Raw genomic sequence first — 26,220 nt, forward strand, 5'->3', positions numbered from 1 at the left:
CTGGAAATTAAAATGGCATGAAATTGAAATAAATGCTCAGTATGACGGCTGCTCAAAATGCCTAAAACAAAAACAGTCTTTCTGCTCCACCAACAAGGAAACACTTAAACATTTGATCTTAGCATGTCCCGAGTTGGAGAGCGAAAGAAACAACATCTTTAGCCCAATAACAACAAACTTTCAGTTCCTAACTCGAGATGATTGGTGGAGAGCCCTGTTTGATGGGTCAAACAGAGTGGTGTTGTACGCGCTAGTTTCTTTCCTTCAAGTTGCAAAAGACCGCTTATACGCCGACCCGGTGGGGCTGAACGCTGGGACGTCCTGAGGTCTGTCTGTACTGGAGGCTGCGAATAATGGTAAAAGTCAGGGGTAATAGCGGATGACTTGTGAGCCCTCATTGAATTGGAATGTATGTTAATCCTTCTCTTTTTAAAGGTTTGTAATAAAACCAATAAAAAAAAAAAAAGAAAACAGTCTTTAGTATTCATTGGGAGTGTGTGTTCAACATGTGGGAGGGCCGCTTCATCCCCCTACAGCCATCTGTCTCCCTGGGCTCAGCCTGTGACCAGAGTTTTTTATAAGTCTCTTCAAAGTGGTGTGGGCTCTTTTGAAGTGGGTGCAGCAAGGGCTCTCACCATTTTGTCATGCCTTAGCCAAGGATTGCCTTCTTTTGAAATCTCTGCTCTCCTGCTGCCACTCTGCAGAATAGGGAAGTTTGACGCCTCCAACATCATCACATTTTATTGCATGCTTGTTAGCTGGGAGGTGCGACAACCGGCTGGAAGCGGGGCCTTTCATTGTGAATTTTAGAACGGAACAGGTTCTTCCTGAAGTAGGTGTTTCTTCACATATTTATTTTGCTGGTGAAAAATAATATAAATTTGCTTTGGTCACCCCAACACATCAGGTTTTGCTTTCCAGACATTTTTCTGTGAGCTGTGGTTTCTTTTTCCATTGTGGCTTTTTAAAGCCATTTTTATTTGCAAATACCTGTGCAGGTCGTTTTTGCTTTTAATGTTTAAACATCCTGTTTTCCATGTCACAGGATTCTTTGATTCCTCCTTATTAGGTGAATTACATTAAATTACATTGCTGCTGGTCGATTGATAATGACAGGTAAGCCCCTTTCCCCATGGTTCTTTAATTTTACATGAGGAAAAAGAAAAAGCCAGGACATTTTTGTTTCGGTGTTTAAATTCTTGCCACTCATGTGAAAATAAAAGCAAAAGCCAGGCCGTTTTTGTTGCAGTGTTGGAATTATTGCCACTCATGTGAAAATAAAAGCAAAATAAAAGCAAAATCCAGGCAGTTTTTGGCTGCAGTGTTTAAATTCTTGCCACTCACTTAAAATAAAAGAAAAGGCCAGGCTGTTTTTGTTGCAGGGTTTAAATTCCTGCCATTCATCTGACAAGGAAAGCAAAACAGGGCCATTTTTGGTTGCATTGTTTAAATGCTGCTGTTCAGTTGAAAGGGACTTCTGTTTGGAGCCTTTAAATGCACCCCACAATTTATTTATTTGTATGGCGCCGAAAACGCACAGGCATCTGGGCGCACTCAAGATGTCTCTTTCTGAAAGGGATGGTTGGCCAAGTGCAATTTTCTCAAAATTATGTAGTAGAACTAATCTATTTTTTTAGTCAGAGGGGGAAGGGGTGGGTCTGTAGAATAGACCTGACCTAGAATTCGGCTGTCCTACACACAGAGAACAATGTCTGAGCAGGCTTCAGAGGGGATGTGTTTCTGTTAATACTGCAATTCAACAGTTAATTTATTACACAATAAAAAGCTTACAGGATACATTAAAAATGTTAACAATGCATCTATTAACATGTAACAAAATACCAAAAATATACATCAAGGTAATGAAACAAAATAACCATTGTATAACAATTCGGCCTTCACAAATAATGAGGGCAATTAAAATGGGAAAGAAGCATATTTGAACATTATTTTTTTTAAATGCCTAAGATGTTATGTGCCACTTTATCAGAGCATACGATGTAGACTAACTAAAAGAGCATTGCAACCTCATCATTGCAAATTGGTAATATACAAACCGCCAAAATGCCCCTTCTGTAACACCAAATGTGTACGGCCTCAGTCGGTGTGTCAATACCTGTTGCCTCACCAGGTAAGAACTCATATTAGGGACCCTTTCTAACCGAACCCATGTGAACCTGCACAGTTAATTATTTCCTTCTTTGTTCCTTTTTCTTCACACCGCCTTCCCCAGCACTTGCACCAACCCTCTGCACACCACCCTACTGCTCGCCACCACCAGGCCGACGCACAGATCCAACTAGACCCTCCAACCTGGATACGTGATGCGCCTCAGCCATGTGCTGCTTCTCAGCCGGTAACAAACGTGTTAAGAAAATGAAGATTTTTATCTCTCCCTTCTTAAGTTCCAGGAGAACCTTTTCCATGATATAAGGCTAACACATCCCCCTCACCCCACATTGGGGCAGGCTGAATCCTCTGATTTAATATTGTCTGCCAAAGCTATTACTCGCCCTCCACACGCCACCCACCCCCTGTGTGTATCACATACACTACAGCACGTCAGCTTACACATACATAAATGTTTGCAAACCAACAACCAACTAATGCCGAGCTTTAGATTTTCCCTCCACAGAACACTAATCAGTGCAAATCTTAAAAGGAACGTCCTCTGGCATCAAGCCTCACCAATCAGGCCATTTAGAAACACTAATCTTGGTAAGCAATTTCCTGAGTTAGCACACATGATCAGATTTGCATTAGCGTAACTAAAAACATAAACTCTGACACTAATCGCAACCTACTGTTCTCTTTTTTTCCTTTCTTCCTTGGTGCACCATCATATCCTACAAATGTGTGGGTATTCCCCAACATGATGTAAATATGAACAATGATATACAATTGTGAATTTTCAATATTAAAAATTGTCTACCAAATTATGTACACATACTAATTTTGCTTTACCTACTTCGCCAGACAAACATGTGCATGCCACCACACTCACTTGTCACCAAACACCATCATCATGCAAAACTTCACGCCTTTCATGCAGAAATTGAGCTACTTTATATGTGTCACCTAATCACCCTGACACCAATTACCAATCTGCTCAAACTGTGGTATGCCTTATGAATGATACAGCTTTGATAAAGACCCTTGTTGGGTCGAAACATGTGTTGGCACCTCTAGCAACAATAAAGACCCAATGGTGAAAATCTAGAGCAAGAGTGCTCTTTATTTATTTATTGTGACATAGTATTGCTTAAAACCTAAGAGACTTTCACAAATTGTATACGCAGCACCGACATCGCAAGATTCACACAACAATCCCTTATATGTATCATTTGTTTCAGGCCCTGTAGTGGTGTGGTCGAATTTCGAGCCTTGTATCTTTTTTAAGATGGCATAGTTCCTAAGCGGGATCCTATATTTCAATTATGTTTGAGCTTTTAACCCACTAAATAATAGATTCCAATTAAATTCTTGGACTAGAAATATGTGGTAGTCATCATGAATAAAATTCATTCTATAAAATGTTCTCTCTTGCATACTTAATAAAGATTTCCTGAAAACCCCTTAGGATTTGACTATTTGTTCTATCACTACTCAAAGAGATACATGTAATGGGCATATTAATGGATTAACTAGAAAGAGTTTATGTAGGAAACGGTATAGATTCCTATTAATCTCTATGTGTGTAGCTACTAGAACAAGCTGTCCTATCTAAAAACCTGTGTCTTTGAAGAGATGCAATGCATGTAGCATTGGAGTCAATTGGAAGCAGGCAAAACAAGCACCATTGCTGTTGCATAACAATATGCCATTGGTAAAAGCCATTAAGCCTAAAGTCTGGTCACATCATCACAGATATGCAAACCTTGATAGTACCCACGTAATAATATTTTAAGGTTACTCTGCTACCAGCTGTCCTTCAACCAACCATGAATATTAAGGCATTTCACCACAACTCGTTATACATTAAAAACGATCTTCTTACATATGTTTAAACTGAAATGAAAGCCTTATACTTTCACAGTGGAAGTCTGAAAGGCATAGGGCACTGTTTATGTCACAACCCCGGTCTTCCTATTGTACGATTTAAATCATAAAAGTTTATAGGGAACATATTGGTCTTCAATTATGTCATCAAACTTGTCTGCAGAAAGCGCGGTCAATTAGACCAAGCTTTAGTACACCTAGTTACAACTGGCTTTTTTGCAAAAAATGTGTCCAGCTTACGTGTGCGAAATGAACATGCAAAGTTAAAAAAAAAAGTAGAATTTGCCTGTGTGGCCATTCATATAAAGGGAGTAATGCATGATCATCTAGGTTGAGTATGCATAATTATGCTGCCCATTGGTTGTTGCCCAAGTAACACCATGAGTCAAAAGTTATGTGGATATGACAGGGTTGTCAATGGTATCTATCATTGCAACATTGCTTTTCATAGATGTCGGCTCACAAAGAACCTCTCATAGGCTTCTCCCGTGCCTGGTCAGACAAGTTGTAGACTCAATATTGACTGATGCCCCTCTCTCGGGCAGAGGCAATGTCAAAGCCCTCTAAATAAATGACACTGGTTAGAATAAACATTTCTGCAAGATTGATAGGGATATATGTGTTAAATGCATATTCAAGGAGGCAAGCCTGAGGAGAGGGCTCAGCACGCATTGTTGGTGTGTGGGAGAAAGGCTCTCTTCCATTAGGCTTTGATAACTGGTTAGCCATTGTTATGTAGTGTGGATATTGTCCAGTCCTGCTGGCCATCTATGAATGATGCTAGAATGCAGGTTGATGAAATCTTGAGTGTGAATGTTCTGAATGTGTCAGTTGGGGGCATAAACTGGAGGGCAAGATGGTGGCCGGTGAGTGGTCTCATAATATACATACTTAAGAGTAACTGGAACAACACAGCAACTGTACATATGTTTAATAATGCATACCCGGTCTGTATTACTAATGGCCTTGCAACTGGCCTCTGTCTGGACTACCATCAATGGCCACCAGGACACAACATCATTTGTTGCCATTTTTGCCACCACTGTGCATTGTCCTGTGCAAAGAGCTGCTTTGTGACACACACACGCGATTTCCATTGGAACAAACTCCAAAGGGTGCCTTGAGGTGGCTTTTATAATATGGAGCATCATTTCTTAGTGCCCTCCCTGGATTTGGTAGAAACATGTTGCTATGGAGCTATGAGTGTTGATTTATAGTTCTCATCTGTGTCCTTATATTGGACTTGAAAATGGAAAATACCATTCAAGGGCCAAAGCCCATTAAGGTTGTTCTCCTGAATTGACACTGCGTCATACAGGTGTTTGGTGGTCTGGGCCCTTTGTGATGTCATGAAGCTCCCAACCATTTAGCCACATGCCTATTGGGAGCCAGCCCATTACTTAGTTACCTGCTACATAAACATGAGGGGAAAGCCAGGCCCATTTTTCCCACAGTAATCAGGGGGGCCTCATTGTTGTTTGCTTTGTTCACAGATCTGCATTTTGTGCTGGGGCACCCTTTGTGAATTGACCACATTGAATTTGACATTCATTTGAGCAGGTGGCAGAGTTGTTTAGGCACATGCGAGAACAATTGCCTCCGTCTGGCAGTACAGCATGCTGTAAATTCCAGAAGACTGCACTCTATCACCAAATAAAACAGCCCGCGAAAGACCATCTCTGTACTCCGGTTAGTGTAGCGTAACAACAAGGAAGAAGGCAAGCCTGAAGCAGTCAGCATGTTGCCATAATAACGCAGTGAGCTCATTAAACAACGCGGGGAAAAGGTGAAGGTCATTGGCATTGCGGGCCTGGCTCAAAGACAACGAATAACTAACTGCCTTCTCGAAGTTTCCCTTGAACTGTTTGCAAATGGGATACGAAAGAGTTCTACTTCTTATTTTAAAAGGTTGCGTTTCTGATGCATGATTCAGAATGAGCGATTACTCCCTATGACGCAGATGTAATCCAAAGGAATACAATGCTCATCCTCGGAACTCGGTGTTGCACTTCTGTGAGAAGCTCCAGAAACTGAAGCATGTTTTTACTTTCATCATTTTTGGGCCCTCTTTTATAGCAAGTTTGCCGAATGTGAAGTGATAAAGGATAGTTTAAAAGACGAGCGTTTGCTTTCAACTTGCATTCATGCTAAAATAACCACACGGTACACAATTTTGATTAGCAGCTATACAACATATCACTGTAATAATCCTAATATTGAGTAGGCATTTAGGGCTCAACTGAAACATCCTTTTTCTGGTTTCAAATGTATTTTGTGGCTGGAAAAAATGTCATAGTAGGGCAAATATTAAACGCGCGAAAACATTGGCTATATCTGAATGAGCGGGAGGCTGGTGTACCTCAATGCATGCCCTAAAGAAATTGGTGGGTTCGAATGAGAGAGAAATGCAAGATTGCTGTGCAGACTAAAAGTCCCTCAAGTTTTGCATGCATGAAAGTTTCTAGGGGTTTTATGTTAAGATCATTTAGCAGCAGGGGTAGGAGAAATTCACCAAATGTGCTCTTGGAAAAATCGTCAAATTCACTGCACAGTTCACCAACTTCAAAACTGGTAGTTTTGGGTTGTTTCGGTTTAAAATTTCGCTTTTTCCAGAAAATAATTTTTTTGAGGACTATGAAACATTTCAGGCTGAAACAATAACATTTAGTGGCAATTGCAGAGGGGATTCCCTTCTGAAATTTCATTTTTTTCATGCAATTTCATTTTTGGGGTCAAAAACCTGACCTTTTGGGGGAAAAAAGAACCATTAGCCTATAGAAATTGGCCTATGAAATGTCAAAGCAGGCCAAAAATATGAAAAACGCCCTGCTCAAAACGAAATTGAAGGTGACTTTTGCCAATTTCGTTTTTCCGGTGGTAATTTCGGCCACCTGGTCTACCGGGAGTTTGTGTCTAGAATGGAGTCCTCATTTGCCTACAGTGCTAGGATGCATTGGCCGGGTGACGTGGTGTGTCAGTTGCTTGAAGAAGTGCAGTCTACTGTGTTTACTATTTTTTGAAGGGGCTGTTAAAGGCGTGTGTGAGTGGCTTTATTGGGTGCTGTGTGTCGAGTTTGAGAACAGATAAGTGAGTTATTAGGGAGGGCTTGCAGAGACTGACTTGAGGCATACAAGGGTGCCTGCAGTTTCCTTTTTCGTATTTCAGCGGACTTTACGGGTCAGTCTGGGCAGAAAAGGGTATATACATTGACACTTGCATGGGTCCCCCTTTTTGAGGTAAGGCAGTGAACAGTTGATACTCTTTGTAGGGAAACAGATGTCTATTATTCATTGGGCAGCCAGGACGGGGGGGGGGTCCCATTGTTGCCTTAGTTGATAGTTGCAGTCTGGGAGTCTATTTGGCATCCCCTAAACTGGGGAGGTAGGCAAGCATGCGACTTTCAAATGAACACAATTAGGCAGGGGTGGGGCTTTTTCTTGTACTTTGTCCTAGTTGTTTGTTGCTGCACGCACCAATGGGTTTCCTGCTATTGGGCAGTTTTTGCTTAGATTAGGCACTGAAAAGCTAGACTTCGCAATGGACGGGTAATGCCACATGATGCAACTCACTTCAGAAACTACAACAATGAATCTACAAACTGTGAGAAACACTCAACCGAGAATGCGAAAAAGCTAAAATAGCCTGTTGTCTAGTATGTGACCAACATGGGGGTGGCATGTCTATGTTTAACTCTAACTGTCTTTCACATGTGAACATATCCCTTTGCACAATAGTCCTTTCTCGCCCACAAGAGAAGTGGTGCACCAAACAGCTAAGCAATCTCCTCTAATCAAGAGTACAACCAGGATCCAAAGACATGTGCTACTGCGTGTTTGACATCTGGGAAGGTCTGAAATGCCGGGGCACAGTCGCTTGCATGTCAGGTGGTCGCTGACTTGTGATGTTACTCTGTCACTGTCCTTCAAGCAATGGGATCTTTCCATTCAGGAACTCTCCGAGTTCCAATTCAGTGAAGTCTGTTCAGTCCCCACCCTTCCCCATGTTGTAATAATATGTGTATAAAGGAAGCTGTTTCTGGTTGACATAATAGAAGAAACTACAGACCATTTATACGATGTGGTTAATTGCCCCAATGAAGTCAACCATGTTTCTATCTGGTTGTGGGCATATTGAGGGGCACTATGTAATTCACCTACACTTAATTAGCATCACCTCTGTGATATCATACATGAATATAACTTTCCACTGCCCCTCAATGGCCTGTATCTTGGTAGTGTTTTAGTAAGGGTTCCAAGAGGTTATGGTCATATTACCAAAGGACCTCAAACGCAGTCCAGTTCCACATCAACGTTGGGAGTTCCCAAGGTTCATTAAACTGAGGTTTTCTTAAGCACAGTGCCAAGTGCACTTCTTACGAGAATCTCCTTCAATAACCAACCTTGATGGTAACATCCTCTAATAGTGTAGCATGGGTCACACTCCAGACATCATTGAAGGAACCTCGATCTACGTAAGACGGTAAATTTATGTTTGAACGTAATGCCAATTTGTTTTGTTGCTTTTGAAGCAACATTTCATCTTCTATACATCAGCTTTTCTAAAGTTCTAGTGGCCTGTCACATTTCGAAGTAGCATTACTCTTCATCAAAAGCAAAAAGATAGTGCTTAACTCAATCAAAATGTTCAACGAATTCAAATGTCCATGTGAAACAAGACTCTACACATTCGGGGATAGACATTGCATCCTATTCCTTGCACATCTTGCAAATGGTGTGTCTTTTTGCTGTCTACCACGGCAAATGGTAAATATGTTGTGATGTAGTCGGGACATCAGCGTGTTTAGATCAATGTTTTCTTCATGCTTTACAGTTAAATAAATATAAGGATGCGTTTGCCATTGAGCCATAGAGAAAAATGCAATACCTGCATTATTATTATCAATTTGCTTTTACATTTTGTCAAGAAATATGTATATCTTTTCCTTTTGCAAACCTTAATGTAGATATTGTTGAAGAAAATATTAAGATACATATAGAGAGCAATCAGAAAGAAATGTCCTAGGTCTTCTCCTTCCTGGTAGGGTTTTAATATCCCCTGAGGTAATAGAAGGCTGGCTTGTAATTCGACAGACTTTGTTAGATTGTCTTGAAGTCGGTCTTCGGCCTGCCTCTGATGAGCAGTCAGTTGAGCAAAGGCTGTTTCAATATCGGCCATATTTTCAGGAGGGTTAAGGGTTCCCTCAGTTAGGTTTTTAAACTCTGAGAAGAAAAGGGTCTCAACCTCATCAGAGAGGGTTCCAAAGTCGGCTGACCCTTTCGAGGTTGATATTGATGAGGGCGGGTTGGTCCCAAAAATAAAATGTTCAGGAAAAGGTGGATTTAAGGCGCTAGGTGTAATGAATATATGGGAGGGTCTTATTTTTAACACTATTCAATCCAACTGTCCTATTTGATAATGGGCTATTGGCAGGGTGTCTAATAGCACGTGGGGTTTGAAAAACAAATCCTGTTGGCTAACTCGGATTTGAAGTTGGGAAAACAAAATCTCTTAATGGTGGATATTCAATCAGAATGAAGAACTTCAATAATCCTTTTCTCCCCTTCCGGTGGGATGACAATCATTAGCATGGGTTCTCAACTGTTATCAATTGAGTCATATCCCACCCAGACACCATATGTAGGGGCGGCATGGTATCACAAGTATGACACTGACACAATGGGTACAATTTGTAAAACTTTTATTGAAATTGTTGCGGTTGGAGAAACTTCTATTTTGCCCTATAACTAAGATGGGAGTAGTCTTGACCTTCAAATAATAATTAACACAGTTCTACTGAAGTCTGTCAAATCAAAATGGCCTATGCTAACAAAACCTAATGCCTCCCCTATTTTTTGTACAAACAAGTGTAATAAGGAGAAATGTATGCAAAAGGAAAAATTAGTGTTCAAATGAATAAATTGGGTTGAACCAGCTCTCCTCCCCACGTTAAACCTCACGGATTAAGGCTGTCCGTGTAGGCAGGATGACACACTCTGGAACGGCTTTCAACACAATAAACAGTTCCAAAATGTGGCCTTCCACGTTTAAGCCTCTTTTCTTGGCTTCCCAAAATAATAATGTTTCAACCAAAAAGTTCACAAAGGTCCCCCTCTGTCAGGAACAGACCTTTTACCACACAGTTCTCGCAGGTCCCCCTCTGTCGGGCTCAGACCTCTTCACGATAGAGTTCAACACAACTTGCAAGGGGGCTCCCTTCCCCAAGCTTATTTCACTTTGGGTCTCCCACTGTCGGGCTCTGACCACTTTCGGTGGTTGAAGACTTTTGAATGTGCGTGGCATTTTTTACAGAACACTGCAGGGCCACCTCGACTGAAAGTTCAACTTTCACTTTCCCCTTGTCTAGGAGTTAAACTTCTTTATTTAATTTTTACTGTTGATTCGCTTTATCACTTCAAACAATTAACTTTTCACTGTGACTTTCCAGTGGGTTACTTCCTTTAGCCAGACCACTCTGTTACTTAGTATCGCTGATTTCGCTACTGTCTTTTATTTCAAAGTTAATACATAGGTATGCCTTTCCTCATGTCTCATCCACACGCGTGCAGCCTACACTTATAATTTTGCTACTTTAAACTGTAATACACACGGGTCTATAAGGTCGCTTGTAAACTCGCTGGCTGTGTGCGTCTCTTCTTGATTTTGCGATTCCCAATTCACGAGTCAAGGTTAGTACCACAGGCTTGACCTTGTCTCCCCAACTCTGCCATTTACCCGAGAGGGTCACTGATGTCCTTGAAACATAATGCAGTCTTTACATGTGGGATCTGGCCTTCTCCACCTATTTTTCCCAGCGGAGGCAACAACATCCAGTAGGGAACTCTTGGGGTTTTCAACCCGCTGCTCTTGCCCCTTAGTCCACCGCTCTGCTGCAGTAGGTTTGCCTTCATCCTGAAAGCCCTGCTTGTTCTTGTGTTCCACCTTGCTCAGAGTGTGTCTTTCAGTTCTGCCTTTTATTGGTGTGAGGAGAGCTAATTAGTATCAGATGTATGCACTTATAATGAAGTGCCTGACTTTGCCTGACCCGATTAGCAGAACATGTCTTGTATGTATAACAAGTTAATGTTGTTATTCTAAGTCACCCTCTTCCTTGGCCCAGTGTTTGTGTAGAAAGGGGAGTTTGGAACCTCAGAGCATCTAAAACATAGGAAGGGTTGGATAAACAAAATAGAGGCGATACAGCGTCCCACCATTGGCGGCCTCACCCTCACTCCCGGAAGACCCCCCCCACCCAGGTGATCAGGTGATCCTCCTGCAGTGGTCCACCCCCAGGATCTGGATCCAAACCGATGCCGTGTCCTGGCCATCTGGATGACAAGTCCCTGAAGAGTAGCAGGTGAGACACGCTTTGGTTTCTCACAGTTGGCTCAAGCCCCATAAGAGTTGGTAGGCTGAAATGTTGGTTCAAGGTTGGCATACCAGTATGGGGTGTACTGGTCATATGAAAATGTCACCAACCCCACCCATTCACCGTGCAGAGTGTGGTATCCTGCCCTCTGCTATCAGTATAGGCAATTTCAGGAGATTTAAGTTTTTTCGATTGTTGACTCCAGCCCCACAACAGTTGGTGGGCCGAAATTCTGGCCCAAGGTCAACATATCAGTCTGGGGTTTACTGGTAATAGTGAAATCTGACCAACCCCACCCATTCTCCCTGCACAGAGCAGAGTCCGGCTCTGAGCATCAGTATAGGCGATTTTGGGAGATTGCATGTTTTGTGACTTTTCCAAAAATAGGAAGTTAGGACACAAGGTCGGCATACCAGTCTGTGGTGTACTCATGATAGTAATATTTGACCAACCCCACCCATTTGCCCTGCACAGGGATGGAGCGGGGTGCGGGCCAGTGCTATCAGTATAGGTGATTTTTGGGAGGTTGCCGATTTTGCAATTTTTCAATAATAGGAAGTTATGAGACAATAAAACATACACACAGCTATGGCAGACCCCTGCAGGCCTGTTTGAAGAATTATCAACCAATATCATTGATAGATTCAGCCTCTAAGTTGTTACCCAACTTTGTTTTGAGGGACCTTGTCCTTTGAGCTGAAAAACCCCATAAATTTAGTATATTTCAAAATGGATTTGGGAAAGGTGTGAGTACAGCAACGAATGGCATTTGGATATCACTTCTATTAGCTACTGCCCTATCATATAAACAGCACTGACTATACATAGCTGCCCTCAACCTCTCATCCACCTTCGAAAAGGTGGATAGAGGTTGGTTGTGTAACAAACTAAGTGGGTAGAGGATTCCTAAAGAACTGCTAACCACGTTGATTTTATTTCTGTCTAAGAACCTGCTGAAAGTTATACCAAACGCTAAGGGTCTTCTCTCAAAAAAGGACATTGATAACTTGTACCTGGGGTGTGTTCTTGCACCCATTTAATTTAAATTGTACATCTCGGATCTCTCTTTGGTTTTTTAGCAGTCTTCTCTCTTTCTTCCTACTTTGGGCACTCTGGAACTGGGATGGCATCCTGCTCTTGGATGTCACACCAATAGGCCTGCAGAAAAGGTTGGATTTAATGGTGTCTTCCCTAGTAGAAAACGGGTTGTCAATTTACCCTAACAAATCCAATGTTTTGTACTTAATGCCCCTAAAGAAACATAAGAGTTTTGTGCGATCAATTTCTGGAAAGGGAATTGTACGAGTTTCATCAATAGTACATTTGGCTTATTTGTTTGCTCCATAAAACCAAATGTGGTTGCTAAAAAACAGGTTGGATATTGAAGATGAGGCGTATATTTTACAAATGTGAGCCATTCAGCAATAGTTGTGTTTTTATTCTCTATCCCCAGTGCTGCATTTTTTTTAAGGCAAAGGTGTTGCCATCCATTTTGTATAGCTGTGAACTTCTCCCCCCATGAAATACGAGATGGTTGTGTGTTAGTGAAGGGAAAACCTGGCTAAAGTTTCTTAATCTCTCTCCTCATGTTCCATTCTAGGCTATCAGAATTGTTATTGGGACTTTCGTCTTGGTGGTTTTACTCCAAATGGCAGAAGTTACGTTTTGTTTTATACGTTTTATAATGGGGACTTGTCTGATTTTTTTTACTAAACTGAGAGAGTCTACCTCTTTTAGATCTAATTCAACCTTGACCATGTTTATATGTGAATGTGAACAATATTTAGGGGATATTGGGTGGACCACCAATTTGAATCTTCCTATGCAATGTAGTCTCTGTGCCCTAAATAGATATGAGTCCCTACAGCATTAAAACAAATTATCGTTATTTAAACATCTGGCAACGTGGACAGAAGCAGGTCCACCTGTAATTCACTCTCAATCTTTCATTCTCAAGTCGCCTTCACGATCCTTCAGAGATAGGGCCTCATTCCGAGTCGGGCGGTAGGGGTTAACGGCCACCGGTAACGAGACCGGTGCCATTAAACCCTTACCGCCCTATTCCGAGTTCCCTTTGCGGGTTGAAACTTAACACCTGCTTTTTGCAGGCGTTAAAAAACCAACCCGCAAAGGGACCTTGGAGCTAATTACGGCACCGTAATTTACGGTGCCGTAATTAGCACCTTCCCCATTCCCATTGAGCCCTATGGGGCAAAAATGGGAATGGGGAAGGGCCCATGGTGAATGGGGAATTACCGACCCCGCCAACCTTGGAATGGGGCGGTAATTCCGCCATTCACCATGGCGGAGTCGGAATGATAACGGCGTCAACCAAGGCGCTAATAGCGCCTTGGTTAACGCCAGGGTCGGAATGAGGCCCATAGACTCCTTAAAATGAGAATTAATTGTTACACTACTCTGTAGGTTATGGATCCTCATATTGGGTTAGAGGATTTCTCCTGCAGGCTATGTAAAACTAAAGAAAGGGAATCCCTGCACCATCAATGTGTGGCTTGTATCTCGGCAGTCTTTTCTGAAAATGTATAGTCTAGATTTACGAGTACTACCTCGGGTTTGCATTCTGTGGCCCTTTTGGGACTCTTAGATTGTTTGAGGGATTTTTTTCTTTTTTTATAAAAGCCTTTTGAGTTTAAATTGGGTATTGTGGGGGCAGACACATTTTCTTAATGAATTTTTAACTGGTGTGGTTATCGAATTTTACGAAATCAATTTGTATAATTATGTTTATATGTGTAGGATTGGATCTACGTATGTATTGTTTAAGGTTATACATAAAATGGTTTTGTTTTCTTAACCTACATTTTTTTATGATACAAAGGTGACACCGAAAGAGTGGCCAGTACTGAAGAAACTTTGCACCGGTAACAGGGCAATTTTGTGTAAAATTAGAAATAGGGAAAAGATTGCCCTAGTTGAAATACATAGGGCCTCATTACAACCCAGGCGTTAAGGGTTTAACGGCGCCGTTGGCGCGGTTAACCCTTAACGCCTGATTACCATTTTAACGCCTGCTTTTAGCAGGCGTTAAGATGCAAGGTGCTAACCCGCCTTGGTGCTAATTACGGCACCGTAATTTACGGTGCCGTAATTAGCGCCTTCCCCACTCCCATTATGCCCTATGGGGCAAAAATGGGAATGGGGAAGGGTAAATGGGGATTTACCGCCCCACTCACCTTGGAATGGGGCAGTAAATCCGCCATCCACCATGGTGTAAACAGAGTTTACACCATGGTGGTAAAGTAGGGAACTTACCGCCTGGGTTGTAATGAGGCCCATAGTCTTTCTTAGCATTTAGGCACATTGGGAATGGGTGTATTAGCGCTAATACGTAGCCCATTTGAACATCAGGAAAAACATTTCCCTGGGGAGTAAAAGCACTAAAGCCAACAGTGCGATAGAGCAAATACTATGCAAATTTGCACATGCTCCGATGCAAAATTTCTGTAAAATGGGAACAGAATGTGCTTACTTTATTTAATGGACAAAAACAGTCTCTGTGTCCGAGTACAATTGATAGAGAATTTGACGTGCAATAAGCATGCCTGATAATCCTGTTAATCAATCGCATGCTTGACTCTTGATTGGTACGTGCAAACAGTAACACAAGCATTACATTGCAGGATGCTATTGAGATGATGGAGGGACTAGTTAGAAGGGCAGCACCATCACCTACAGAGACAACATCCACAGAGGCTTAGCAGACACTGCAGATGTCAACACGTGGAGCCGAGGTAACATCAAACAGCTTTCCAATGCAAAAGGGGACAGTGAAGTGAACTTTCTGACAGTGTGGGACACTAACAGAACATGTTACTGAATCGGACTCTATCTGGAATGTGAGCGAAATTATTATGGACTTTGAGCTGTGCAGGATTATAAAAGTGGACTGCTTGATACAACCAAGTTAGTGGATGCTACAGCTGATGCTTAACGCACTGGCTTTTAAAACGTGTTGGATATAGTGACATCATGTTTGACATGATATACCAGAATCATCGTTGTGCGTTATTTGTGTGTCTTTTGTGGATGCTCACCCGGGGTGGGAGGGGTGGGGGTAAGGGAGATTGGGGTTGCCTTCACAATTTATTATTTTTTGATGGATATTCATGCAAAGGGATCTTGCAACGCTCAGAATTTGTAAAGTGACTGGTCTCAAAGTATTGGGAATAAACAATATGTATTTACCAGAACAGTTATCTACATAACATTTGATTAGGATGTGTTTTGCTTTTAGAGATGCTTATTGACAACTGTTTAAACTCGCCCCCTATTTATTATGAATAATAGTTTCGTGGATCTGGAAATAAATGCTTACTTGTTTAAGATATAGAATGTTCCAGAATACATTAATAAATGATATATGAAAATGATGCAATATATACACTTACATATCTGATTTTATAATTTATGTATATTGTCTGTCACATTTTTATTAAATATATATGATATGGTTAAATGTTTAAGGTTTCAATCAATACAGAACAATTATTTGCAACTTATTTATCAATGTATGATTAAATAAATATTGCATAGCACAGAAACCATGGAACTAGAGAATACACTGGATATGGTTCACAAAGTAAAGATTTGCACTCGGGACACTTATTTATTTCTCAAAATGTGCACCTTTGGCTTACATATGTGATTCACAAGAGAAACATGATGCGAGATGGTCACAAGTATTTTCAAATTGCAATTAGGGATTTTATTTTGAGTGACAGATACACATTGCAATGTAAAAGGAAAGTTAAACTAGCATTTTATGAGAACATGGATTTGGCTGTCCCAACAAAATAATTTGGGGAATGTGTAGTGTTGAAGAGTAGGGTGAAATGTGCAATGTAGCAGTTTGAGGACTTTTCTAAGGTAATAGAAGATGCAAGTATACTTACTTCATGGGTTTGGAAGGAGGGCAGTCGGTACGACAGTAAAGTGAAGGAAGTGCGTAATGCTCAGATGTGTGTTCTACCTGACGGTCAGAAGTGATATCCCCACTTGGTGAAATTAGCATGTTATCATTCCGAGGCCATCAAATGTTACACTGGGCAACATTGGGAGCTTTTATTTACATAGTTAATATTAATGAGTCTTGTAGCACGCACTGTTACCACCTGCATGGTCTCTTGGCACTCTGATGAATGTTCAATGAAAGGGGAGTTGGGATTTAGAGGGTGAAGAGCAAGAAATCTTTGGTATGCTGGTTGTGTTTAGATCAGCGTTTGACGGTGAGTATGCAGAATGGTGAATTTTTAGTATGGTTAGTTAGGGGCAACACATTTCCTACCCCAAACCATCCATCTACGTGCACTACATTTTCTACCCCCAAAAATCCCCCTAAGTGCAATACATTTCCCAACCCCAGCAGTCCAGCTAGGAAACCACCACATAACTTTGTAGCAAAATGTATATATGTATGTTTTTCAGTGAAAATAATTTAGATAAGGGACAGTTAAGGTGAATAAGTTCAGTGCAAAAAAAGCCTTGAAATTCAGTGAAAAAACATTAGTTAAACTGACGGTAAGGGGCAGATTGAATGCTACAAATTCCTTGTAAATTGGCATGTGTTGGAAACTACACCACCTTAACTTTGAGGCCCCAATTGCACAGCCCCTAAGCACACTGGTAAACCATGGGAGGGAATGATATTCACTGCCAGATGTACATGATTACTGTTGGCCTTAAAAGCGTCAGGGGTTAATGAATGTGTATGTGGTAAATTCCCCCACTGCAGAAGCAAATAAAGGCTACTAGTTATTACCTGATGTAAGATTGAGTATCCACTCATTTGCAACAGGATTCAAATCTAAGGTAGCTGTGAGTGCCTTAGTTTTGTACAAGTATTGGTCCTTAAACATCCACATGATGATCCAGGATCTGAGAGAGCACCAGAGGACCTGTCCTTGAAATTGATGTATGCTATATCTGACAGTATATTATTTACGACTGATTGTATATTTTTACACTCTGTGACATTTATTTAACTTGCACATCATAAAAATAAATAGTGCAGTTGGCTACAATTCAATGACACTGGTAGTAATGCCTAATGATATGATATGAAATGATATGGCATTTGTAACGCGCCTATACACAAGTGTTTCAAGGCGCGATGAGGCGGGGGGGCAAGGGGAGACAGACAACGATCCTACTAGGCCAGGTGTCATTCATATCGCGCAAGTGCAAGGGTAGGGGGACTGGGAAACGCGCAAGGGGAAGGGGAGAGGGGAAAGTGCAGTACATGGTTAGTAGAATACAAGATAAATAAAAGGGCCAGCTGGTGGCAAGTGCAAGGTAAGTGCCGGGAGAAGGGGCTGTAGGATACAGAGACAGTTCCGTAGTGCAGGTAGGCAGTGCAGTGAAGAGTGGCTGGGCCAAGGACCGAGATCGGTGAGTGGCCCAGTTGCAGATTCAGTGCAGATTCAGTGATTTTAGCAGGGGAGAGAGGGAGAGAAAGCGGAGGCAAAGAGGAAGGTTTTGAGGTGCTTCCGGAACCGGAAATGGTTCTCCTCAAGTTCCAGGGAGGCAGGAAGGCTGTTCCAGAGGGAGGCCCCTGCTGCGGAGAGAGATCTACCCCCAGCTCGTTGCTTGGAGAAGCGACTGACCCTGAGGTAGTTGGAGGTGGATGAGCGAAGAGCTTGAGAAGGAAGATATTTAGGAAGAGAGAGTTGAAGGTATTTTGGCTCAAGGCCCCAGAAGGCCTTGTGGACAATGCATAGGGTTTTTAACTTAATCCTCGCAGCCACTGGGAGCCAGTGTAGCGATTTCAGTCCTGGAGAGATACGGTCCCTGGGCTTGAGGCCAAGGACAAGTCTCGCAGTCCTGTTCTGGATGAGTTACAAAGGGCGGATAGTAGGGGCAGGAAGATTTAATCACAATACCAACAGAATCACAAGCCCATTGAGCGCTAGTCTAAGCAGAGCAGTGACTTTTCGATGACAGTTTTTATTATGTAATAACCTGAATTGATTCATAGAGAACAAATCCACTTTAATTCACAGAGCAATCAATCATCCTCACGAAAGCCAACCTGGCTGACCCACCCCACTCCTCTGTCCCTACCCCAGCCTCACTCACCTACCCTCCCTTCTATTTTCGCCCTACCCAAGAATTGGAAATCTCTAATCCGATCACTGGCCTGAAACCATCTTGCTGCAAATCGGACACTTGCCCTGCCCCTCTCGTTAAAGATTGTGCAGAAGTCCTCATCTCTATCATGACCACTTTCATCAACTCCTCCTTTACCAACAGCTTTGTCCCTCCAGTCCTCAAGGAAGCCTGGATCTCATCTCACCTTAAGAAGGTTTCTCTATACCACTCTACTTCTAATAACTACCAACCTATCACCACCATTCCTTTCCTCCTAAAACCTTTGGACCATGCTGCCTATATTCAAATGTATTCTTACCTGGAACTCCACCATATACTTAGCCCAAGACAATTTGGCTTTTTCCCTGATCAGGGCACCAAGTCAGCCCTACTTGACCTAAAAAAGCAACTAGATGAAATCCGTGATTCAGGAAACCTTGCACTCCTCCTTCTACTGGACCTCTCCACTGCCTCAGACCTCATCGATCACCAAACCCTCTACCACCACCTCACCACAGATGTCAACTTCACCCTGTTGCCTGTCCATTGGATCTCCTCCTTCCTTGCAGCAGACAGAACTGCCCATGTCAACGCAGGAAATGCAGGATCCCATCTATCTTCTCTCCCCTGTGATGTCTCACAAGGATCTTGTGTCTCCCCCAACGTTATACAACGTCTACACAAAACCTCTTTTTGACCACCTTGACTCCCTGGGTATCTCATTCACTAACTATGCTGATGATACCGAGATCCTTATCCCCCTCTCAGGCAACCACAAACAAGACTCAAGCAACTTAACACCATCTACAACATAATCCAAGCTTGGATGGCCACTCACCAACCATTTCTAAATGATGACCAGACAGAAAGCCTGGTTGTCGACCCCCGCACCCCATCTGGCCAAACTGGACCCAGCTTACCACTTTTTTTATCAACGACACCTGCAGCATCCCAATATCCTCTAGCGTTAAAATGCTTGGCGTCTACCTGGATTTCAGCCTCAGCATGACCAGGTACACCAATTCTATCGCCTCATCACCAGCCCACACTACTAAACTACTTAATGCCACCAAGCATCTTCTCTCTTCACTATAGCAAGAGCCACTATTGGTTCCTGGCTCATTTACTGCAACTCCCTCCTAACCAGCACCACAGAACAGAAACTTTACAAACTCCAGACTATCCGGAACAATGCCATACGGGCTGCCATGGACCTATTTCAACATGATCACATTGCAGCTCTTAAAAGAGCTCCTCACTGGCTTCCAGTCAATGAATGCATAAACTTTAATATCCTTTTGATCACTCACCAGTGCCTTCCTAATAAGGTGCCTCGCTATTTCTCACAAAGTCTCAACAAGTACAGCTCCTCCAGACCTACAAGATCCATCTAAAGCCACAGACTAACGACACAGCGTTTCAAATGCAAAAGAGCTGGGGGCTCCAGCTTTCCAGTCATCACCTCCCGCTTCTAGAATAACCTGCCGCCCCACATTCATACTGAACCCTCTCAATCTCAATTCTAACTCTCATTCCATTCTTGTCCTTCTTCACCTTTCCTCTGCCTTTGATAGGTCAATCATGCCAGCCTTATAAAACAGCTCTGTGATACCCTTGCCATTATGGACCTAGATCTGGACTGGTTGACCTCCTTCCTCTCTGACCAGCCTTCCCAGGTTCAACTGGGCCCTTTTATCTCCCCCTTGTTACTTTCTACATGTGGTGTCCCTTAGGGCTATACCTTTCAGCCTTGACTTTTCAACATCTACCTTGCCTGCCTGACCCATTTGATACCGTCCTTCTCTCCTAACCTCTAGTGTCATGCAGACGACACGCAGCTCTCTTTCAAGCTTCCCTCCACTGTCTCCCCCTCTTCCTCTCTCATCCCTGACTGTCTGTCTGCTATTCAGGCATGGTGCACTGCTAACCATAGTTGCCTTAATGCCAGTAAGACTGAGATCCTTCTCATTGGGACCCCAGCTCTCTCCTTCCCTCTCATACTCTGGCCACTCTCCATGGGCTCCCTCCCCCGTGAGGCAAACAACCTTGGTGTCATCTTCGACTCTCCTCTCTCCTTCTCTCCCTCCACACATCACGGACCTTGCCAAGAAGGCCCTCTTTCAGCTGCACCACCTCAGAGGCATTCTCCCTTTGCTCACCTTCCGCCACAAACTCAATAGCTCCAGAGCTGTGGTCCTCTCCAGGCTGGACTACTGCAACAACCACTTCCTCAGTCTGCCTAACTCCTCCCTTCACCCCCTTTAACTAATCCAGAATAGGACTGCAAGACTTATCCTTGGCCTCAAGCCCAGGGACTGCATCTCTCTGGTCCTAAGATCTCTCTACCGGCTCCTGGTTGCTGCAATGATCAAGTTCAAGACCCTCTTTCTTATCCACAAGTATTTCTGGGGCAGATACCCTGCTACATCCAACTGTCTCTCCTTGAATACTTCCCTGCTGGAGCCCTTCGGGTTTCTAGCTTTAGCTCTCTGCAGATCAGTTACAGAGAGTGGGGGGCAAATCTCTCTCCTCCGCAAGTGCCTCCCTCTGGAATTGCCTCCCTGCCGCTCCCAGACTTGAGCTGGATTCCCTTAAGTTCTGGAAGCTTCTCAAGACCTTCCTCCTTCCCTCTCCCACTCCCCTGCTAATGTGCCCCTCTGTCTCTTTTGACTGGCTGCCTGGTTCCTTCAGATTCTTACAGGGTGCCAGACCCTCCTCGACCAGTATACCCCTGCACTTGGTCTACCCTGATACCCCTCAAACCTGTGTTTGCCCTCCGTGCTCCTCCCCCTGCACTAACCTGGCTGTGCATGCACCATTGAGTCCTCCCAGCACCGTCCCTCACACTTAGCATGTGGACCTTCTTCCCTGCAGTCTCTGCAGTTGTCTGGCTCTTGTCCACCCAGTCTCCCCGTGGCTCTTGCATAACAGATGGACCCTTCTACCCCGACTGGCACGTCCCCTTTCCCCTCTCCCTCGCAAGTCTTGTAACTGCACTTCCACGATCCGAATGACACAAGCCCTAGTAAGACCGTTTTTGTTTTTCTTCATCACTGTCCCCTCTCTTGTCTTGTTGTGCCTTGAATGACCTTGGTGTATAGGTGCATTATAAATACCCAATAAATAAATACCCAAAAAATACTGGCCGTTCAGGAAGCAACTAACGACCACCTATTTCAATTACTATAACGCTTTGTCACCATGATGCTATGTAACCCTCTGCAGCTTCCATTCCCCGGCTTCCCCAACCCTCTCCCTACCCTCCATGCCCCCCTCTGCAACCAGCACCCCGATGCCTGTGGGTTTTCATGCACTTTACAAATGCATAAATAAATAGATGTTTTTCCAGTTTCCTATGGGCATAAGGCTGGTTAAGGGCAGTGGAAACTATTGAAATGAAGAAGAATTTGACGAGAAGAATTAAGCAATTGTGGATGACACATTTGTGGCAGACATGCCTTCCAGATTTTAGGGGTACCACATGAGAAGAACTGACTAGGCCTGGGATTGGGATAATTCTTGAAGCACTCGATTGCTCTGTTTGACTCAAAATGAAAATGTAACTTAGACCATTGCATGTTTGTCCATAAGAAACTTTGACGAGTTGAAATGGATTGCCTCCGTAAAGCCTACTGGCTGTATTAAAGACAAAGGGCCAATTTAAAAAACAACTCTGTTCCTGTGATAGTTTATGCCTGTTGTAACTTACATGTCTGACTGGACATAACTTATGACTGAAAGGAGTATTAGAAACATATATCAAAATTACCTTCTACTGCCTGCAAATGTGTCAAAGTTGTACCTGGTTCATAAAAATGGGCGAGTATTGATAGTGTGGCATGTGTTACTCTATGGCATGTCACACAGAAAAAAACAAATTGATGTTGCAGTACTCACTTCAAAATGAGTGTACACTGCACAACTCTTTTTACTCCACACATCCAACAAATGTATATACATATTAATTCACCCTCACACCTCCCTAAACATTGAACATCCAAATGTAGCTCTCTTGTAAATAAATGTATCTGCAAAACATTGAATTCGTTTGTATTTGCATGCTAAGTGATTGCTTTGCACATGGGTCCCAGACATGGCAAATTATGCTGGTTGACTACTTTTTCGCGTAACCGTAAAATCACACACATTTAGATAAGAAATGTCACCATATTAAAAATAAAAACATATATATTCACTGAAATACCTTTGGTAAAGGGATGTTATGCTTAAGTTGCTCGAATAAAAACCTATACAATTCATTCTTCTATCCTATTCGTTCCTATGTGTTTCCCAATTGGTTGTAAGGTTAAAAAAATAAAAAACAAAGACATTTGCCACTTATGGTAAGCTATGCAACCATAACCTGCATCTGCTATGCACTGCTAAAACTAACATCCAAAACATAAAAGATGACATCAGAAATGGCATCATCAATGAAATCACTGACTGATGACATCACATATGACACCACTCCCCCATAACAATCCTGATGCAATGTCCCTACCAGGGGTTCAGTTTGGAGGGTTGCTAGCAATGTAGGAAGGGTGATCGGAAGGTCGCTCATGAACTACTCCATGTATCACAAAATGTAATTATTGAAACAGAAGCGTTCTACTGAAATGTTGTTGTTAATACAGCAATCTAATAATGCATACAAATAGGTAATGGCTGCAGCATGGACCATACAAGGAGAGTTTTTTTATTTTGCATGGCAGTGGCGTGAGTTGTGGTTGCATAGCTTACCATAACTGACAATTTTCTTTGGTGTTTCGATTTTACCTTGCACCATAACGTCCCTATAACAACATATTTTTCAATGAATTTCATAGGTTTATTTTATTGGACGTTAACCATAATGTCCCTTTAAGAAAGTTATTTCAGTGAAAGTTATAGGTTTTTATTAGTGCAACTTAACCATAGCTGGATTTCAATGGGTTTGTAAGTGAGAATGGTTCATGTTACAGCACTGTACTTAATGTATTAATAATTCCTATTTTAAAATATACGAAAGAACTATAAGCCTCCTTTAAGAAACATATTTTCTGCAGCGCATACTGATTTGTGTTATTTTCAGTAGTGTATGCTGGCGATGCAAGTCATGGTTGAATTGTTTAGGGCATGGGGCTCGACCATGACGCCAGACCCACCAAACCAACCTCGTAATCCACTTTACCTAGCATGCATCCTCAGCCAGTGGCCACTACACCCCCATATTATGACCAATGGCCAGTATCCACAGTCCATGGGGCATCGGCTTCAACCATGTCGCAGGACCCAATATGCAAGTCTAAGAAGACATTTGTCCTTTACGGGTCCTTGCCCACTACCCAGGCACCAAAGTTATATCACAGTTTTTTGTACCTACATTTCATGAAAATGATACCTGCTCAGTATCCCCTTTCCTCTAAATGTCTCTTTTATCTTCCAGGCTTCTCCCAATCCTTCATCACAGTATGTTCATGTAAATGATCTCTGCACATTACCCCACTTCGCTCTCACTGTCTCTTTTATCTTCCAGGCATCTCCCAATCCTTCATCACAGTTTGCTCATGTAAATGATCTCTGCACAGTACCCCACTTCCCTCTCACTGTCTCTTTTATCTTTCAGGCTTTGCTCAATCCTTGATGGCAATATGTTCATAAATATGATCCCTGCCGAGTACCCCCCTTCCCTCTCACTGTTCCTTTCATCTTTCGGCCTTTTCCCAATTCTTCATTGCAGTATATTCATGTCAATGATCTGTGCACAGTACCACACTTCCCTCTCACTGTCTCTTTTATCTTTTAGGCTTTGCTCAATCCTTGATGGCAATATGTTCATAAATATGATCCCTGCCGAGTAACCCCCTTCCCTCCTGCTGCCTCTTTCATCTTTCAGGCTTCTCTCAATCCTTAATCGCAATATGTTCATAACAATTATCCCTGTAGAATACCCCCTTTACTCTCACTTTTTCTTTTATCTTTCAGGCTTCATTCATCACAGTATGTTCAAGCAAATGATCTCTGCACAGTACCCCCTTCCCTCTCACAGTTTCTTTTATCTTTCTAGCGTTTACCAATCCTTCATCGCAGTATGGTCATGTAAATAATCTCTGCACAGTACCCCTTTCCCTCTCACTACCTCTTTTATCTTTCAGGCTTCATTCATCACAGTATGTTCATGCAAATGATCTCTGCACAGTACCCCCTTCCCTCTCACTACCTCTTTTATCTTTCAGGCTTCGCTCAATCCTTGATCCCATTATGATCATAAAAATGATCCCTGTACAATACCCCCTTCCCTCTCACAGTTTCTTTTATCTTTCAGGCTTCATTCATCACAGTATGTCCATGTAAATGATCTCTGCACAGTAACCCCTTCCCTCTCACAGTTTCTTTTAACTTTCTAGCTTTTACCAATCCTTCATCGCAGTATGGTCATGTAAATGATCTCTGCACAGTACCCCACTTCCCTCTCACTGTCTCTTTTATCTTTCAGGCTTTGCTCAATCCTTGATGGCAATATGTTCATAAATATGATCCCTGCCGAGTACCCCCCTTCCCTCTCACTGTTCCTTTTATCTTTCGGACTTTTCCCAATTCTTCATTGCAGTATATTCATGTCAATGATCTGTGCACAGTACCACACTTCCCTCTCACTGTCTCTTGTATCTTTTAGGCTTTGCTCAATCCTTGATGGCAATATGTTCATAAATATGATCCCTGCCGAGTAACCCCCTTCCCTCCCGCTGCCTCTTTCATCTTTCAGGCTTCTCTCAATCCTTAATCGCAATATGTTCATAACAATTATCCCTGTAGAATACCCCCTTTACTCTCACTTTTTCTTTTATCTTTCAGGCTTCATTCATCACAGTATGTCCATGTAAATGATCTCTGCACAGTAACCCCTTCCCTCTCACAGTTTCTTTTAACTTTCTAGCTTTTACCAATCCTTCATCGCAGTATGGTCATTTAAATGATCTCTGCACAGTACCCCTTTCCCTCTCACTACCTCTTTTATCTTTCAGGCTTCATTCATCACATTATGTCCATGTAAATGATCTCTGCACAGTAACCCCTTCCCTCTCACGTTTTCATTTATCTTTCATGCGTCTCCCAATCCTCATTACAGTACGTTCATATAAAAGATCTCTGCTAAGAACCCCCTTTTCCTCTTCCTGTCTCTTTTATCTTTCAGGATTCTCTCAATCCTACATTGCAGTAAGTTTATGTATATGCTCTACACAGTACACCCTTCCTGCATACTGTCTCTTCTATCCTATGTGTTTCCCAATCTTCATAACTCAAACAACGTAATGGACCACAGAATACATACTAAGTAGTGTGTTTAAAAGGAAATACCCACATGTCATTAATCTTACTGACCCAACAGAAATATCAGAGCCCTCAAGAACATACCTGAGAAAGGCAGGGTTGAAGTTTATTTTTTTTTCAGTTGGATTTTCATGGCTGTCACCTTAGGATGTCCTGCCTGCCTACCTGTAATTCCACCTTTTATTGTTTGTAGTTTCTCTGAGCTTTTACAGCATTTCAGTATTAGTTCATCTACAGTCTTCAAATGTGTATTAGTCAATTCTCAGTCCCGTGCTGACTACAGCATTGAATTTTCAGATTTTCTTTCTTCCCATAATATTGACTTAGTGACTAAATCTTTCTGACATATTAGCTGGGACCTCAATTTCTGCATGCTATCCCTCCAGGATACAAAGCATTGTGTCTTAACCGCCTGGCCCCAGCAAAGAAACATG

At 42.4% G+C, this 26,220-nt stretch overlaps 1 protein-coding gene across 1 annotated transcript in view; it reads left to right on the forward strand.

The window, feature by feature from the left end:
• PCDH9 (protocadherin 9) overlaps nt 1-15,861 on the forward strand; it is a 733,344-nt gene extending 717,483 nt beyond the window's left edge. Inside the window, exon 3 of the mRNA XM_069640630.1 lies at nt 15,007-15,861. Coding sequence (XP_069496731.1) covers nt 15,007-15,084 — 78 coding nt within the window. The 3' untranslated portion in view covers nt 15,085-15,861. The remainder of the gene's footprint in view (nt 1-15,006) is intronic.
• Nucleotides 15,862-26,220: the final 10,359 nt, after the last annotated feature.

The sequence above is a fragment of the Ambystoma mexicanum genome, chromosome 7q (genome assembly GCF_040938575.1).
Source record: "Ambystoma mexicanum isolate Mex_15411 chromosome 7q, UKY_AmexF1_1, whole genome shotgun sequence".
In the NCBI taxonomy this organism is placed as follows: domain Eukaryota; kingdom Metazoa; phylum Chordata; class Amphibia; order Caudata; family Ambystomatidae; genus Ambystoma; species Ambystoma mexicanum.